At 44.6% G+C, this 18069-nt stretch overlaps 2 protein-coding genes across 3 annotated transcripts in view; one reads left to right on the top strand and one right to left on the bottom strand.

Moving 5' to 3' along the window:
- DUSP14 (dual specificity phosphatase 14) overlaps positions 1-2298 on the top strand; it is a 23140-nt gene extending 20842 nt beyond the window's left edge. For both annotated transcript variants that reach the window (XM_017539884.2, XM_017539883.2), the window contains exon 3: positions 981-2298. In XM_017539884.2, the coding sequence (XP_017395373.1) occupies positions 1073-1669 (597 nt within the window). In that variant the 5' untranslated portion in view covers positions 981-1072 and the 3' untranslated portion in view covers positions 1670-2298. The remainder of the gene's footprint in view (positions 1-980) is intronic.
- Positions 2299-3477: 1179 nt separating this feature from the next.
- Positions 3478-18069, bottom strand: part of SYNRG (synergin gamma) — a 95934-nt gene continuing 81342 nt past the window's right edge. The window contains exons 18-20 of the mRNA XM_037742446.1: positions 8782-8892; positions 8415-8450; positions 3478-7079 (exon numbers count right to left, since the gene is read on the bottom strand). Coding sequence (XP_037598374.1) covers positions 6948-7079; positions 8415-8450; positions 8782-8892 — 279 coding nt within the window. The 3' untranslated portion in view covers positions 3478-6947. The remainder of the gene's footprint in view (positions 7080-8414; positions 8451-8781; positions 8893-18069) is intronic.

Below are 18069 nucleotides of genomic sequence, written 5' to 3' on the forward strand. Positions count from 1 at the left end.
TCCCCACGTTGGCCAGGCTGGTCTCAAACTCCTGACCTCAGGAAATCCACCCACCTTGGCCTCCCACAGTGCTGGGATTATAGGCATGAGCCACCTGGCCCATTCGTTCATTCACTCACTCATCCATCCATCTTGCTCTGTCACCCAGGCTGGAGTGGAGTGGCACGATCTTGGCTTCCTGCAAACTCCGCCTCCCAGGTTCAAATGATTCTCCTGTCTCAGCCTCCCGAGTAGCTGGGACTACAAGCGTGCGCCACCATGCCTGGCTAATTTTTGTATTTTTAGTTGAGATAGGATTTCATCATATTGTTCAGGCTGGTCTCGAACTCCTGATCTCAGGTGATCCACCCACCTTGGCCTCCCAAAGTGCTACCATGAGCCATCACTGTCTAGCCTTTTTTTTTTTTTGAGACTGGGTCTCCCTCTCGACCAGCCTAGAGTGTGGTGGTGCTACCATAGCTCACTGAAGCCTCGATCTCCCAGGCTCAAGTGATCCTCCCACCTCAGTCTTCTGAGTAGCTGGGACTACAGGTATGCATTACTATACTCAGCTAATTCTCTAAAAAAATAATTTTTTTTTAGAGATGGGGTCTCACTGTGTTGCCCAGACTGGTCTTGAACTCCTGGGCTTAAGCAGTCCTCCCACCTCAGCCTCCCAAAGCGCTGGGATTACAGGCGTGAGCCACCATGCCAAGCCTTGTGTTTTTTTTTTTTTTTTTTTGTTTTTTTTTTTTTAATTTTTATTTTTTTGTTTTTTTTTTTTTTTTTTTTTTTTTTTTTTTTTTTTTTTGTGACAATCACCAGAGAGCAGAATTTTACATTGATTTTACATGTTTTTGTCTTAGGTGACTTTTCCTGTTAATTGACAGAAAATGATTTGTCTATCTTTGAAAGGTGGTACTGTATTATTAACAAACATGACAGAAGGCTCTGAGGAATCAGTAGCACTTAAAGTACTCACACATACCTGTATTTTGCAGGAAGGAGACTGTAATTTTGGATTCCTTGGTGGAGGAAAATCAAACACTCTCGTCTTGCCCCCAACGATGCAAGTGTGATTGCTGGTGTCTTCATGAGCTCCAGAGGTCACAGCACGCTACCAAGGACTCTCATGGCCCCTCGGATGATTTCCGAGGGAGACATAGGAGGCATTGCTCAAATCACCTCCTCTCTCTTCCTGGGCAGAGGCAGTGTGGCCTCCAATCGGCACCTCCTCCAGGCTCGTGGCATCACCTGCATTGTGAATGCTACCATTGAGATCCCTAACTTCAACTGGCCCCAGTTTGAGTATGTGAAAGTGCCTCTGGCTGACATGCCGCACGCCCCTATTGGACTGTACTTTGACACCGTGGCTGACAAGATCCACAGTGTGAGCCGGAAGCACGGGGCCACCTTGGTGCACTGTGCTGCGGGGGTCAGCCGCTCAGCCACGCTCTGTATTGCGTACCTGATGAAGTTCCACAATGTGTGCCTGCTGGAGGCATACAACTGGGTGAAGGCCCGGCGGCCTGTCATCAGGCCCAACGTCGGCTTCTGGAGGCAACTGATAGACTACGAGCGCCAGCTCTTTGGGAAGTCGACAGTTAAAATGGTACAGACACCTTACGGCATAGTTCCCGACGTCTATGAGAAGGAGTCCCGCCACCTGATGCCTTACTGGGGGATTTAGTGCCACCGGAGCCTGCATCAGCAGCCTGAGCAGGACCGGCATCTGCTCCCTGCCGGCTGCTCCCTCTCCACTCTCTACTCAAATGGCTGACTTCTAGTTCTCCCTCAAGTGTTTTTTACACTGGGTGTTCAAATTTCTTTTAAGAGGGAGGGGACATAAAGGGAATGCATATATTGCTAGTCACATTTTTAAAATTAACATTTTGGAATAGTGTTTATGAAAATCTTTAGCTTTTAATCATTTTTAACAATTTGAACAGTTTAATAAACTGTTTGGTTCTGCTCCCTTCTGAATCTCATGCCTTTGGCACCTTGGGAGGTACAGGAGGAGCTCAGTGCAGAAATCACTTTGGGGCCTCATTAACCCTTTAGAGACAAGCTTTGCCCCAGGCTGTTGACCAGACAGATGCTTAGGGAAGATTGATACCAGCTTCAGTCTCTACTGGATTAGCCCTACTCTTTCCTTTCCCCTCTATTATTTAGTGACTCTGTAAGTTAAAATAAATACACCTTTATTATTTAGCTGTTAAGTAACTATAATGAAATCTGCTGCAAAAAACTCTCTTGGAATCCATGTGCCCAGGATTATATTAGCATTATTTTTAATAAATCTATATGCTTAACATACTAGCATTTTTACTAATAATTTCAGGGTGTGTATGTTGATGGAAAAAAGGTGCTCTCCAGTAACTGTGCTAAAATGTGGCTCTTGTGACAACTGTGAACACTACGTAAAATACACTTCCCACCGTGGTGGCTGGGCAGACACACTGTTCCTAGTGCGGGGCTGGTGGGAGATGACAGTGCACGCTGTGATCAGGAGTGCTGGTTTTGGTTTCCTCATGGTGGAGGGCCCTGAAGCAGCATGTCCTCCACCAGAGAAACTGGTTTTCAATAAGAGGTGCCTCTGCTTGACTATTACCACATACGAAAATACCCTTAAACTAAACCTCAGAATAAGAGATAAGCAAATAACAGTGGCTTTGTTTAACACTGGGAATGTTACTTACTCCACTGCTCCTGATAATTGGGCAGCACCGCTCATCAGGTACATGGTAGAAGGTGGATGAACTCACCTCTGTCCCACTCCTGGGTGCTTTCCACGTGGTACCTTTCTTCTGGCTGGAGGGCAGCCTGGGATTCTGCCTGTGCGAACCCTGTCACGGCACTGCTTGTGTGGCTTCATTTGTCTGGGAGGCTGTAGCTTGCTCACCAGAGGAATTCTAGATTTTTTGGGGTTAGTTTTGGGAGGAAGCCATGTATATGCCAGTAGCTACATATTTAGACAAATATCCTCCAGATTTTACCTGGTTTGTGGCAATGGTTTTTTTCATCTAAATTCTACCTTTTCTTGCTTTATACCCCTGGCCGCCCATTCTTATAAACATGCATCATTATTCTCTAAATAGGAAAATTAAAATGAAAAAAATTAAAATTATTAATAGTTTCTATGGGAAATCAGAGGAACCAACCAATGCTATAAAATAAAAATCATCATCATCATCATCATCCAGGGAGGCTCTGACTGCTTTAGTATGAGGCTCAGCTTTGAGTCTGGAAGTTTCTGAATAAGAGCCCCAAATAACCACTGTCCTAGGGCGAGAAGACACTTGCTAACAGATGTTCTTGGTAATAAATGAAAATTACCTGTAGAATTCCTGGCAAGCAGCACTACGGGGCTCTAACTAAGAGTTCTTCACACATGGGAAGTCGAACACCTTTGTAATCTAAGTGTGTGGGCCCCTGTTCATCCTAGTGACTTGCATCTACGTGAAATCAACCCAACAAAGACAAGACTAAGAAAAAATCTAGTAGCCTGACATTCTTCTACACTTGTGTTTTGGTTAGTGAAGTTTAACAATGCTAACTGTTCTGGGCTTGTTCTGTGATTTCAGAACAGACCCTGAAAATATTTTAAAGGTAAAACTTTATAATATCTAAACATCAATTACAGCAGTTATTAAAATATAAACAAGGAAAAAAAACATACCATCTTTTAAAATACAGGAGCAAATTCCACATCACACAGAAGGCAATGCATTTCGCTCTAGGCCACAGCATTCACTGGTTAATAAAGCCACAGCTACAAAGTAATGAGATGTCCCACGTGAGTACTTTAACCACTTACGTTCACATCAACATATAAATGATGAAATTAAGTAAAAGCTTCATTATGATATAAAAAGCATGTGTCAAGTGGCATTTTTCTCCCAACTGTTTCACTAAAGCTTTATTTCCTCAGCCTTGCAAGGAGTGGGCTTTTCAATATTGCTATTTGGTGCACACTTATCTGAAGAAATAAATACCTTAAACATAAAAAATACAGGCGACACACACTGACATTTGCTGGAATGGTCTAGAGCAGGCTACAGTGCTCCCTGTCTGAATGGCAAATGTCTGAAAATGTCAGAGTTTATTAACTGTTCACAAAGGAAGGCATGTGACCTCGAAGGTGTTCAGGGGAATTTTTGTAGTGGTCCCCAGTACAGCATTTCCTGTTTCTGTAACATACAGCCCCTATACTCTTTCCAAAGCTGAAGCACATATTAGACAGGCACAGAAAAGACACTTAAACAAGACCCCCAAGACCCTTCAAATATGTATATGTACACAAAATGTCCAAATAATTAAACACACACAACCCCTATGAAATGCTAACTAGCAACCACAGGAAAAATAAAGCATGGAAAATATCCTAATATATCCAGTACCTCTTCTAGCTCAAGCATGTCCAAACAAAAATTAAATTACACACTAAGCCATAAAAATTTTAAAGGCAAAACATCCCACCAAAAAAAGAAAAGTGCTTATTAATCGCCATTCAAGCAGTGGGGTGAAGCCACCGACACAATACACAGTATGGAAATAAGTAACCTTGGTTACGGTTTCCAAGGACACAGGGCTCCTGGCTAACGAGAAGAGCCGAGGTGAAGCTGAATGCAGTGCTGTCATTATAAACGTTTATAAAGAAAAGCAGTGCAACAGTGTCCCACACTCCTCGGATCCCCATTGGTGGCATCTAATTAAACATTTCAAGTATTCAACAGATATGAAAGGTACTGAATACTTTTCATAGCAAAGGCTTTTTTTTGTTGATGTCTACTGAATTTCCCTGTGGCACCTCCCAAGGAGTGACTAAGCCTATCGTCCTTGGTACTAAGGAGTTTTATCTGAGGCATTCTGGAATTTCTCAGAAATAGAAACCAGCTCAGTTAACAAGTGAGCTTACTTTTTAAGTGTCGATACTAGTCCACTGTGACGGGATAGGAGTCTACAGAGCATTTTGAAAAGTTCCAGCACTATAAATTCAAACTGGGAAACTTTTTTTTTAAGAGACAGAGTCTAGGCTGGAGTGCAGTGGCATGATCATAGCTCACTGCAGCCTCAAACTCCTGGACTCATGCAATCCTCTCGCCTCAGCTTCCCAAGTAGCTGGGACCACAAATGCCCACCGATGCCCACCACCATGCCCAGCTAATTATTTTTTGCCCAGGGCTGGTCTCTAACTCCTGGGAAACATTCTTGCTGCAAAGGCAGATTCTGTTGTCATAGTTCTGTTATGAAGTTTATAAGGTCAATTAGAAGCCTGCTTGCATTCCAGCTCCATGTGGAGCAGCTGCTGCCCAGGATGAAAGCACCAAGGTCTCTGCAGAAGCCTGCCAAAAACTGTCCCACCCGTGTTATGGCTAACACTCCACTGGCCTTGTGGTGGGCAAAGGCTCCAAAGGTGTCACTTCAGAGTGGGCTGCCTCAGTCATGAATGGCCAGAGATGGTATCATCGGGAGCCAGTGAGAAAAGCGTATCTCTTCCCAGTGCCTCCTGTGCAGTCGGGTATGCAGAAGGTCAAGCAGACGCCTCACCAACAGCTGTTTAATGAAAACCTTCTACACCTTTCGTGAAGAACACAGAAAAGCTGTTAAGATGGAGCAAGATAGAATTTATCCTGACGGGGAAAATAAATTATGTAAAGGCAGCAATTATATACACAAAACCAACTTTTTCAGTTTAAAAATAAAAGCTAAGTCTAGGTCAGAGAGCCGAAGCCACACAGAGGAAAGTAAAGGAGACTGAAAAACCTCTTCATAAAGCGCATCATCAACAGTTCAGAGAGAAGTGTGTCCTAGATCGCTGTGTTCTTCCTAGGAATAACACAGCGCTCGGCCACTTGGCTTTTTCCCTCTAATTTTATGCATTCAAATTAAATGGCAAAGAAAATTCCCTACACTGGGAAGCAGGAGCTTTTTCATCTAAAATTCAGTACTATTTCTCAACAAGTTCCTTCTACTTCTTCTAAGTCATGTATCTACCCCATAAATATACATCTTGCTACTTTACACCAGGCCGAGAACTCCACATTTTTCCCTGAATTAATTTTCAGGTTTTTCTCAAGATACTGCTGTGAAGTCAGGCAGTGTTGGTCTCTATGCAGTCATCTTTGGAAATTTGGAGACGGGCCACTGCCAAGAGATTTCAGCCCACTGCCTTTCCGAATCTCATCCGAGAAAACTCACAGTCGCAGTCTTTGCATGTGGCAAAACAGGTTTGCAGTGAAGGCTCCTGGCGGGGACGGGTGTTATCCTGATACACAGGATTTGGGCCTCCGTCAAAATGAGCATTCTTCACTATAGCAGAGTGTCCAGGCCTGTTTTGGGAAAAAGTCTTGATAGTTGACAGAAAGAAAAGTAGAGAACTGGTTCAGTTATGACAACAAAGTTGGTGAAAGCTACCCTCACCTGCCTGCCACTATCCAGGGGAGATGGGCAGAATCTTCTCTATAAAAAGCAGAACATCAGTTTAATCACAATTTCCCCTTTTTATTCATTGCAGACATTAACAAACTAAATGCAGATAAACACATTCTACTTCACAGGACAGTAAGCGTCCTAGATAAAAGCACGCACTGGCTCGAAACATTCACCCATTCCAGTCCTGCAACAATATTTTTCTTCAAATGTCAGTTCTTCACAGTTTCAATACTGCAGCAGCAAATTATTCCTTAGATCAAGAAAGCTATGGTCCATATTTTAGAAGATCTTAAAAGCAGAGAGAAGTAAGCAAACTTCTGGTGCCGTGTGCAGTTTGGGTGGGACAATTTTACCTCCAATCCCGAAGACCGGCCGTGGGAAGGACTGGGCCCTGCAGCGTCCTCCATGCCTTGAGGTGTTCTTCATCTAGAGTCACGGCAGCCAGCTGCGCAGCGTTCGCATTCTAGTTATTGGTCCCTGTCACCCCATGGGGTGTCACAGAAAAAAAAGCCGACGCTTCCCAGAGGAGTTGTTCAGAGCAGGTCAGGCAGGACGAGGCCAGGAGGCTTTGGCTCGACACAGTTGATCCAGAAGTTGGCACAGCTGGCGTGATACTGGTGCCCTCCATAGGCCAGCTTGAAACTGTCTGTTTCTGAGTTGAATGCCTGCCAGAAATAAACAGAGATGTGGGGCAAGTCAGGCTTTTTCTGTATCTAAGAGCTTTTCAGCAACCAACATGTACATCTCTCCAGGTCACAGAGGCTGGGGCCAAAATGGCACACACACAAAAGCTGAGCGGGTAGCTACAGGAATCCAAGAGAGAGATTTTTTTTACTGCTAATTAAAGATATAAAAACTGTTACCACTAAACCTAGTTTCAGCAAAAGGCGGCCAAATCTTCCATGGAAAAGGCAGACAGAGGTCATGGGGCAGAGGCGGGAATCATGATAATGGGAACTAAGGTAGCCAAGGGTTGTGGATAATTTCTACCCCTCACTGTGCTGAAGCAAGCCCTCCTCCCAAGGCTGGCATCTGCCTACAGCATGCAATCCTTTACATTCCTGTAGCTGAGCACAAGCCTATCATGACAAAAAAATTACAGGAGAGTTAGAGAACAACAGATTACAACTCTCAGGGTCTAATGTCATTGGGAGCTAATAACTCAATCTACATTACCAAAGGCATAGAGTTCAAAAATACCTTGATGGGCACTGAAAACATAAGAATGATTTCCAGATGAGTAGGCTTACCAGCAAGCTACAGTCAGCCATGGAAAAGTAGTCCAAATCTCAGCTGCTTACTGGGGTTAGTTTTCTAACACACTGCAAATAAACAAAACTCTAAAACCCAATTTGCCTTTTTTTTGGAGACAGAGTCTCGCTCTGTCACCCGAGTGCAATGGTGCGATCTCAGCTCACTGCAACCGCCACCTCCTGGGTTCCAATGATTCTCCTGCCTCAGCCTCTCGAGTAGCTAGGACTATAGGCGCACACCATCACACCCGGCTTTTTTTTTTGTATTTTCAGAAGAGATGGGGTTTCACCATGTTAGCCAGGATGGTCTCAATCTCCTGACCTTGTGAGCCGCCCGCCTTGGCCTCCCAAAATGCTGGATTACAGGTGTGAGCCACCACACCCGGCCTCCAATTTGCTTCTTGCCTGTCAACAGCTAAACAGCTAAATCCTGAAGTTCTTTGATCTCCTTCTGTGTGTCACTACAAGTTCCAGCTTTCCAGAAGTTGCTTATTGTTACCTCATTCATCACAGAGAAAAATAACGCCAACAGAAGCCAATTATGAGAAACAAGCATGCAAATAAGACAGAAGTGGACCCACACAGATATATTAGTTGACTAAATCAAACACTATGAGAACAAAAATGACTCAGTGAAGGATTCATGATTGGAACAGTTCAGGATGGCAATGGATGGAATCATCCAGTTTGCCTTCCATACTCAAAATTCAGATGGAGACGCTAAGATAAGGTGTAACTGGTTCATACTTTTTTAGGATGTTCTTCTGCAGGCTTCTCTTCTTTCTGAAATAATGTTGAAACCATAGGTCAACAAAATTCCCAGAACAGGGCCTCTGGCCTCCAAACACATCCTTAAGGTTCACCCTTTCCTCCTAACCACCCCACAATGCATAGGCTGCTGCAGGCACCAGAGCGGCGTCCATTCCCCCCATAGCTCCCCACCCTCCGCCGCCCACCCTGCTCTCCCGTGTCTGCTCCCATCATCAGCTTTTAGGACTTGAGAAAATCCCCACCTCTGGTCACAAGCTTTGCAATAAAGTGGGCCAGATGAGGTTGTCCCGAGTTGCGTTAGGGTGGCCCTTTGCCAACTGCAAGGGGAGGCTACGTGACTTACCCGGCTCCTTGAGTCCACATTTAAGAGGCACACGCCGCAGGCAAGTTCCTGAGCATTTTTAATCCCAGGCCGTAGCATACAGGAGGAAAAATCCAGCGAGTTCTCATCTGGCTGTGAGGATGGTAAGACAAATGGGTAAGAAGTCCAGCAAGTCCACCAGCTGTTCGCTTCACACTCCCTCGTCACTCACCCCCAGTAGGTCTAGCAGCAAGTTAAGAACTCTCTAACGCCACCACTACAAACATTAAACTTCCCAAACATCTACTGAGAACCCACTATGTGCCAGGTGCTAGGAAAGCCGGCACAAGTAAAATATACCCTCTGGCTTCTGAGAACTCGGTCTCAAGTGGGCGCCCAGGGGAGCCAGTGCAGTGCCATGAGTGTCGGGTGTGCTTACTTAGGGGAAGTCCTGAGTGCCAGGGCACAAGGGAGGGGCACTTAGCCCAACCCGAGGAGGGAGGGGCCTGAAGCCAGAGACTGCTTCCGAGAACTTTTTTTTCTTTTTTTTTGAGACAGAGTCTTGTTCTGTCACCTGCAACCTCTGCCTCCCAGGTTCAAGCGATTCTCCTGCCTCAGCCTTCTGAGTAGCTGGGATTATAGGCGTGCCACCATGCCTGGCTAATTTTGTATTTTTAGTAGAGATGGGGTTTCACCATGTTTGTCAGGCTTGTCTTGAACTCCTGACCTCAGGTGATCTACCACCTTGCCCTCCCAAAATGGTGGGATTACAGGCATGAGCCACCACACCTGGCCAGCTTCCTAGAACCTAGAATCACCTTGATTGAGTCTAGATGGGAACTGATAAGTGAAGGGGATGGAGCTGGGTGAGGTAAGGGAGGGAAGGATATTCTATGCGGAAGCAGCAGCATGGGCAAAGGCTTCTGAGCTAAAGAGGAGGTATGGGAAGGAATCTAGAGGGTGGGGGCAAAGCCCAGGAAAGGAGGAAGATGAAGCCACAGCATGAACCTCAAGGAAGATAAGGAGCATCCTGGAAGCCACTAAGGGTTCCAACTAGATCATGACAGTCCCAGGTTCGTATTATTAACAGATAACATACCGCCTATGCTGCAGAACAGGCAATGAATCAGGGGTGGCAATCCCAGGGCCTCAGCCAGAAGGCTGCTATGGCAGTCCTGGAGACAGATACTGATGGTCAGAACGAAGGCAGCGGTGGTGCGGAACGCAGAGAAATGGACAGGTGAAAGAGCTGCGAAGGCAGGAGAATGACCAGGCCTGGCTGACCTGCTAGAGGTGAGAGGTTGGAGGGCCCGGGCAGCCGAGAAAAGTCACCATAATGAGACATGTGAGAGAAGGACCAGGCTTGAGGACGGAGGCTGGGGACAAGAGTTCAGTTAGGTACAAGCTGAGCTGGAGCTGCCTGTGGGACAGCGAAGGCCACATGCTATAGAAGCAGGGGGCTGGATATACATACAGGCCTAGTGCTTGCGGACAGATCTGGAAGCCACCAGCTACAGACCATAAATAGAACAACAGCTATTAAGCCCTTACTTTGACGAGCACTATACTAAGCTCTTTACATGCATGCTCTAATTCACTCCTCACTAAAAAAAAAAAAAAAAAGTTAAAAGGGTAGGTCTCAATCTTGGAAAGCTGTCCATTTGCTCTGTTGCGCAGGCTGGAGCATAATGGTGTGATCACAGCTCACTGCAGCCTTGACTTCATGGGCTCAAGAGATCCTCCCACCTCAGCCCTTCAAATAGCTTGGACCACACGTGCGTGCCACCATGCCCAGGTCATTTTTTGATTTTTTTAAGATGTCTCCCTATGTTGTCCAGGCTGATCTTGAACTCCTGGGCTCAAGTGATCCTCCCAAAGTGGTGGGATTACAGGCATGAGCCACTGCGCCCAGCCCTGCAGCACACTTTTATTTTTATTGATTTTGAGACAGGGTCTGACTCTGTTGCCCAGACTGGAGTGTGGTGGTGTTATCTTGGCTCACGACAGCTTCTGCCACCCGGGCTCAAGCAATCCTCTTGCCTCAGCCTCCCAAGTAGCTGGGACTACAGGTGTGCACCACCACGCCCAGCTAACACACTTCTTTTTGAGACAGAGTCTCGCTCTTTCACCCAGGCTAGAGTCCAGTGGTGCAATCTCGGCTCACTACAACCTCCGCCTCCTGGGTTTGATCAATTCTTCTGCCTCAGCCTCCTGAGTAGCTGGGACTACAGGCATGTGCCGCCACACCCAGTTAATTTTTGTATTTTTAGTAGAGACAGCATTTCACCATATTGGCCAGGTTGGTCTCAAACTCCTGACCTCGTAATCCACCCTCCTCAGCCTCGGAAAGTGCTGGGATTACAGGCATGAGCCCCCACACCCGGCCACACACTTTTAAGTTTGATCTGTACTAGTAACATTTTCTCCATCACTTTTTTGGCACTGAGGGATTTCCTTAGTGCTAAAATAACTTGAGACATACATAACCCTGAAAGCTGGACAACAGTAAAATTTAAGAACTAGAATGTTTTAAGTATTACCTCTATTTTTAATATAATTTATTTAACTGCAAATTTGTATCATTTAATTTGTGTTTGTTTTGCTTTTGAGCTAGAGTCTCACTCTGTCACCAAGGCCGGAGTACAGAGGCATGATCATGGCTCACTGCAGCCTCAAACTCTTGGGATCAAGCAATCCTTTTGCCTCAGTCTCCTGAGTAGCTGGGACTAACGGTGTGTGCCACTACACCAGGCTAACTTCTTTATTTAGTAGAGATGAGGTCTTGCTATGTTGCCCAGGCTAGTCTAGAACTTCTGGCCTCAAGCAATCCTTCCACCTCAGCCTCCCGAAGTGTTAGGATTATAGGCATAAGCCACTGTACCCAGTCTTCATTTAATTTTTAGTAATAACTACTTAACAAATGGCTCATAAAATTCCTCAACATTTAACAATCAACTCTTGCAAGCCAGTAAGAATTGGCTTTAACACCCTAGTGCAACAGAATGAAATCTTAGGTGGGAGCCTAGAAGTTAAGGATTTTCTCCCAGAGGGCTTATCCTGTCTCTCAAGCAGGAGATGAGATCATCAGCTGGGTCCGAAATAGCAGTAGTCTTGTGAACGCCAAGCAGCAAACTTATGGTGGTGTGATTCTCTCCACCAGCACACAGGGGTCAGGGTTGGGGTGGAGAACGTGGATGGCTGCACTGATTCTGGCTGGGTTCTATCCACTGAGTATGACTGGAGGGAGTGAGTAGGGATGCTCCATGCACCGTGGAGAGTAAGCAGGTGAGAAAAGCAACAACAGAAGAGGGCTGATAGGACCACAGTGAAAGAGACAATGTCCTGTCTTGAGAACCAAAAACAAGAGTAGTGCCAGCGAAGGGTGAGACAGTGGAAGGTTGCCCATCTGTCCCAGGAAGTTAGATGTCTGAGTCCGGGGTTGCACAGGCGCAGCACAGTGTTTGCTAAGACATCCCACCGTGATGATGCGAGCAGGTGGCTGAAGTGCAGGAGAAGCAAGGGCGCGTGCTCCAGGTGGTCAAGCATCTGTGGGCCTGGCATGGTGGCTGTTTGTCCTCATGGATACTGAGGTGATCCAAGAGGATGGCAAATTCCTGCCACAGTGACAGCTACATTTCCCATGGTTATTCCAGTCTGAACCACTGAGAAGTTTACACATCGTTTTTGAGCAACAACACAAAATTAAATCATCCGTATATTTCCTCACCAGAAAAAAAAAAAGATTTCTCCTTATAAAAACAAAAATGTGTAGATTATGTATGATGTTACCTGTTCCTTTCTAATTTGAAATAATAAACCACGAACTAGCACCACAAACCTTTCTTAAACATATTTGAGCCAGATCCATTGAGATCACAGCTCGGGAAGGAAGAACACATGGTTTTCAAAGAAAAGGTGAGGTGTATGTTTCAACTGTGTGCAGGGGACTCTGATGTATGTGATCAAAGTAAACTTACATGGCCTTAGTCAAGTCATAGGGTATGTTTTCTTTTTTTTCTTTTTTTTTTTTTGAGGTGGAATTACACTCTTGTTGCCCAGGCTGGAGTGCAACGGTACGGCCTCGGCTCACTGCAACCTCCGCCTTCAAGGTTGAAGCGATTTTCCTGCCTAAGTCTCCAAAATAGCTAGGATTACAGGCATACTCCACCATGCCCAGCTAATTTTGTATTTTTAGTAGAGACGGGGCTTCTCTATGTTGGTCAGGCTGGTCTCGAACTCCCAACCTCAGGTGATCCACCTGCCTCCGCCTCCCAAAGTGCTGGGATTACAGGCATGAGCCACCACATCCAGCTCTGTTTTCTTTCCTCTCTTTTCCTTTTTAGTGCAACCATGGTCACTGTGGTCAAATGCAGAAGAGGCTGGCCCTACGACTTGCTTGTTCTGCAGTCAGTCATCTGTAAAATGTTAACAATTTCACTTGCCCTATACCTCTCTCCCATTTATATATATTTCAGGTAAACATAAAACATGCTCTGGAAGGGAAAAAATTGTCTATATCATTATCACCACTATTCACTTTGACACATAAACTCTCAGCAAGCTTTTTAAAGAGGTTAAAATATAGTCTCACCTCTGTAATCCACATTATAGATAGTCAGCATGTTATTGAATCAGGGCTATTTGAGAAATAATTAGAATCTGAGAAAATTCTGAGTCCTAAAATCAACCAAGAGAAGCCCCTTAATATCTGTTTACCAAAGGCATAAGGAAAGCAAATGAAAAGGTCATACTGTAATCTCCAGTGAAAACCAAGGCTCTGCATAAATGACCCTGTGATCAAATTACTCTTTCAGCTGACAAAATTAACCTTCCTAAGTACATGTGTATAAACAGGATGATTATTGTAGTATAATAGTAACAGTTTGGCACCAACTAATGGCTGTCATTGTATAAGAAGGTATGCCCCCTACAAGTCACCTTAATCATCTCTTTATTTGGCAAGTATTTCATGCATTTAGTAAATATTTTAAAATAAATATATATTGTACATGGCCTATTGACAATAAGTCCCACTGTCAGACTGAGACATGTAATCCTGAATCTTTAGCCTACAATAAACTGCTACAATGGTATCCAAGAAGATCCTTATTTAATTTCTTTTTTTTTTTTTGAGATGGAGTTTTTGCTCTTGTTGCCCAGGCTGGAGTGCAGTGGCACGATCTCGGCTCACCGCAACCTCTGCCTCCCAGGTTCAAGTGATTCCCCTGCCTTAGACTCCCAAGTAGCTGGGATTACAGGCATGCACCACCGAACCCCTGGCTAATTTTTTTGTATTTTTAGTACAGATGAGGTTTCTCCATGTTGGTCAGGCTGATCTTGAACTCCTGACCTCAGGTGATCCACCCACCTCGGCCTCCCAAAGTGCTGGGATTACAGGCCTGAGCCACTGCCTGGCCAAGAAGATCCTAAGGAAGAAGAGTTTGGTAGTAATTAGTGTTCTTCTACCAATCTTTCTCCCTTTTTTTTTTTTTTTTTTTTTTTTTTCTTTTTGAGATGGAGTCTTGGTCTCTTGCTGTGTCACCAGGCTGGAGTGCAGTGGCACGATCTCGGCTCACTGCAACCTCTACCTCCCAGGTTCAAGTGATTCTCCTGCCTCAGCCTCCCAAGTAGCTATGATTTACAGGCCCGTGCCATCACACCCAGCTAATTTTTGTATTTTCAGTAGCAACAGGGTTTCACCATGTTGGCAAGGATGGTCTTGATCTCCTGACCTTGTGATTCACCCATCTCGGCCTCCCAAAGTGCAGGGATTACAGGCGTGAACCAACCTAATCTTTCTCCTTTTTAAGGAATGGTAGGATTGGCCTTCCCTGCCCTCATTTCAAAATCAGGCAAAGCCCTGTAACTTGCCACAGTCAAACTGAGCAAAAGTCAGATGTCGGCCTGGTACACAGTAGCTCACAGCTGTAATCCCAGCACTTTGGGAGGCTGAGGCAGGTGGATCACCTGAGGCCAGGAGTTGGAGACCAGCCTGGCCAACATGGCAAAACCCCATCTCTACTAAAAATACAAAAAAATTAGCAGGGCGTGGTGGTGGGCGCCTGTAATCCCAGCTACGTGGGAGGCTGCAACACGAGAATAGCTTAAACCTGAGAGGCGAAGGTTGCAGTGAGCTAACATGGTGCCACTGCACTCCAGCCTGGGTGACAGAGCAAGACTCCATCTCAGTCAGAGTGTCACCTTTCGGAGGAGGCCTTTAAGACCAATGTGCTATTTCTCATGTTTCCTTGACCCTCCCATGGTCACCAGCTATGTTCCACATGGTGGAGGCTCTGTCAACCTGGGTCCCTGAGTAAGGCGGGCATAGCACAGAGCCCCCACCAACTTGAGATGGACACATAGCCTGAGCAAGAAATAAAGCTTTGCTGTTTTATATTGCTAAGACGGAAGAAGCTGTTTGTTACCAAAGCATAACCTAGTCTAATTTGGCTGATATAAAGGGTCATCTAACCAAGTTCCATAAGCAATTACAGAGTTTTGGTACTGGCTTTGCTGCAACATCCTGTATAATCTTTCCTACTGCTGCTGTAACAAAGTAGCACAAACTTAATGGCTTAAAACAATGTAAATGTATCCTTTTACAGTTGTGGATTTCAGAAGTCTAACACGGGTGAGCAGGACTGTATTCCTTCTGGGAGTTCTAGGGGAAAATCTGTTTCCTTGCCTTTTCTAGCTTCTAGGGACTGCCTCTGCATTCCCTGGCTTGTGGTCCCATCTTCAAAGCCAGCCGGTAGCATCTGCCACTCTCTGATTCTGTCACATCACTTTTTCTCACTCTTCCCCCATAAGGATCCATGTGATGACACTGGGCCCACCTGGGTAATCCAGGATAATTTCCTCAATGAGAGACCTTTAACTTAATCCTATTTGCAAAGGTAACATATTCACAAGTTCTAGGGCCATGGGCAGCTTTGAGGGAGCCAACATTCTGTCTACCACAGCCACCTTCTATCACCTGAATAGCCATGCAGAGGCATAGTAAAGATTCTGTCTCTAGGCCAGGCGTGGTGGCTTATGCCTGTAATCCAAGAACTTTGGAGGCCAAGGCGGGTAGATCACCTGAGGTTGGGAGTTCAAGACCAGCCTGACTAACATGGTGAAACGCCATCTTTAAAAAAAAAAAAAAAAAAAAAAAAATTAAAAAAAAAAAAAAAAAAAAAAAAGATTCTGTCTCTAAAACATTGTGCAGACTGTCAAGAGGACAAAATGCTTTCACCATAAAAATAAACTGTTCTCTTGATATGTCATAGCAACAGGAAGTAAGTACTCTGAAATTCACTGGTCAATTTCACATTGAAAGGAAGTACAAAAGAATTCATACTTCACTGAGGTGAATAGTGAAATCAAAGAGGGTGTGCGATTGCCAATTGACTAAAATTCAGCCTTTTCTCTTCTTAGATTTTATATGGCAAAAATCGATTAATTTTGTTTTCCAGGAGCAAATTCTTTGCCTGCTCCAAACCTACTGAACTTCAACCCACTTCACAAGATAAAATGTTAGATGACAACTCACTTAGAAAGTTAACCTCAGAGTGCATCACATATCTCACTAAAATAGGTGATTTTCACCTCTTGAGAAAGAAGCAGGTCTTCAGTCTGTGCCAGGAGGAGATATGCTTCTCCCACAAGAGGGAGTCTTAGCCCATGGATAAAGAGTATTAAGAGACAGCGTAAAGCTTTGCCAGTATAGTCAGCCCTCAGTATCCGTGGGTTCCACATTTATGAGAGTTCAACTAACCTCAGATCAAAAATATTCGAAGGCAAAAATAGAAAAAAACAAAAATGAGAGGCCGGGCGCGGTGGCTCACGCCTGTAATCCCAGCACTTTGGGAGGCCGAGACGGGTGGATCACGAGGTCAAGAGATCGAGACCATCCTGGTCAACATGGTGAAACCCCATCTCTACTAAAACTACAAAAAATTAGCTGGGCATGGTGGCACGTGCCTGTAATCCCAGCTACTCCGGAGGCTGAGGCAGGAGAATTGCCTGAACCCAGGAGGCGGAGGTTGCGGTGAGCCGAGATCGCGCCATTGCACTCCAGCCTGGGTAACAAGAGCGAAACTCCATCAAAAAAAAAAAAAAAAGAAAAGAAAAAAACAAAAATGATACAAATTTAAAAATCCAATACAGTATAATAACTATTTACACAGTATTTACATTGTATTAAGTGTGATAAGTAATCTAAAGATTATTTAAAATAAACAGGAGGATGCACATAGGTTATATGAAAATCCTAGGCCATTTCACATCAGGGACTTGAACATCTGCAGATTTTTATGTCCAGAAATGGGGGACGTCCTGGAACCAACTCCCCATACATCAAGGAGTAACTGTAATTTCCAGCTTAAATAAACATCAAGGAGTCAGAATTTGGAGTTGAAGACTGTGTACCCTGTCTTCCTTAGCCCAAGCATGACTGCTGTGATGGAGCACTACATTCTGTGACTGTCACTGGAGAAAAGTGATGCAGCTGTCTTCCGACAGGAACAGCCTCAGTCTTCATGGGAAGAAATAAGTCATTTTCAGTATCTTAAAAGCTGGACGTATCACAGAGTAGGAAGAAGAATGGATTCTGAAATGACATAGATTCACATCCCAGACTTGTCAGTTTCAGTCAAGTTTCATCTTCTCAAAGCCCTAATTTCTTCACCTATAAAAATGACGAGTATACTTCTAGAGTATAATCTAGCTTCTAGAGACGGCCTCTGCACTCCTTGGCTCATGATCCTATCTTCAAAGCCAGCAGGTTGCACCTGCCACTCGAATCTTCTTCTCTCTGCTTCTGTTGTCACATCACTTTCTCTCATTCTTCCCCTCCTATCTTCCCCTTATACAGACTCAATATGTGATGACATGGGGTTGTTATCAGGATTCAATCAGAATGTAAAGCATACAGCACAATGCCTGGCAGGCCCTACGTGCAAAATATTAAGAAATGGTAACCAGTAGCAGTAGTAGTAGTAGTAGTAGAAGTAATAACAGTAGTAGTAATAGCAGTAGTATGGAATCAAAGGGCACTGCAGCAATATAGTTCATTAAGGAATTCATTTACCTGAAGTGAAGCAACAGTGTAAAGCATTACAAAATTCCTGTAAAACCTCAATCATGCCTCTCTAATGATGATTTCCCTGTTTTGAGCATCTAATTCAGAGTCCTGGGAGTTTGTATAGTTTTGTTACAAATGATTTGAATTACAAAGATGTTGGTTTATGTCATTTACATTTAAACAGCTATTCTTTTTTTTTTTTTTTTTTTTTTTTCAGAGTCTCACTGAGACAAGAGTCTTTGTCGGCCAGACTGGAGTGCAGT

This window comes from Cebus imitator, unplaced genomic scaffold (genome assembly GCF_001604975.1).
Source record: "Cebus imitator isolate Cc_AM_T3 unplaced genomic scaffold, Cebus_imitator-1.0 Scaffold121, whole genome shotgun sequence".
In the NCBI taxonomy this organism is placed as follows: Eukaryota; Metazoa; Chordata; class Mammalia; order Primates; family Cebidae; genus Cebus; species Cebus imitator.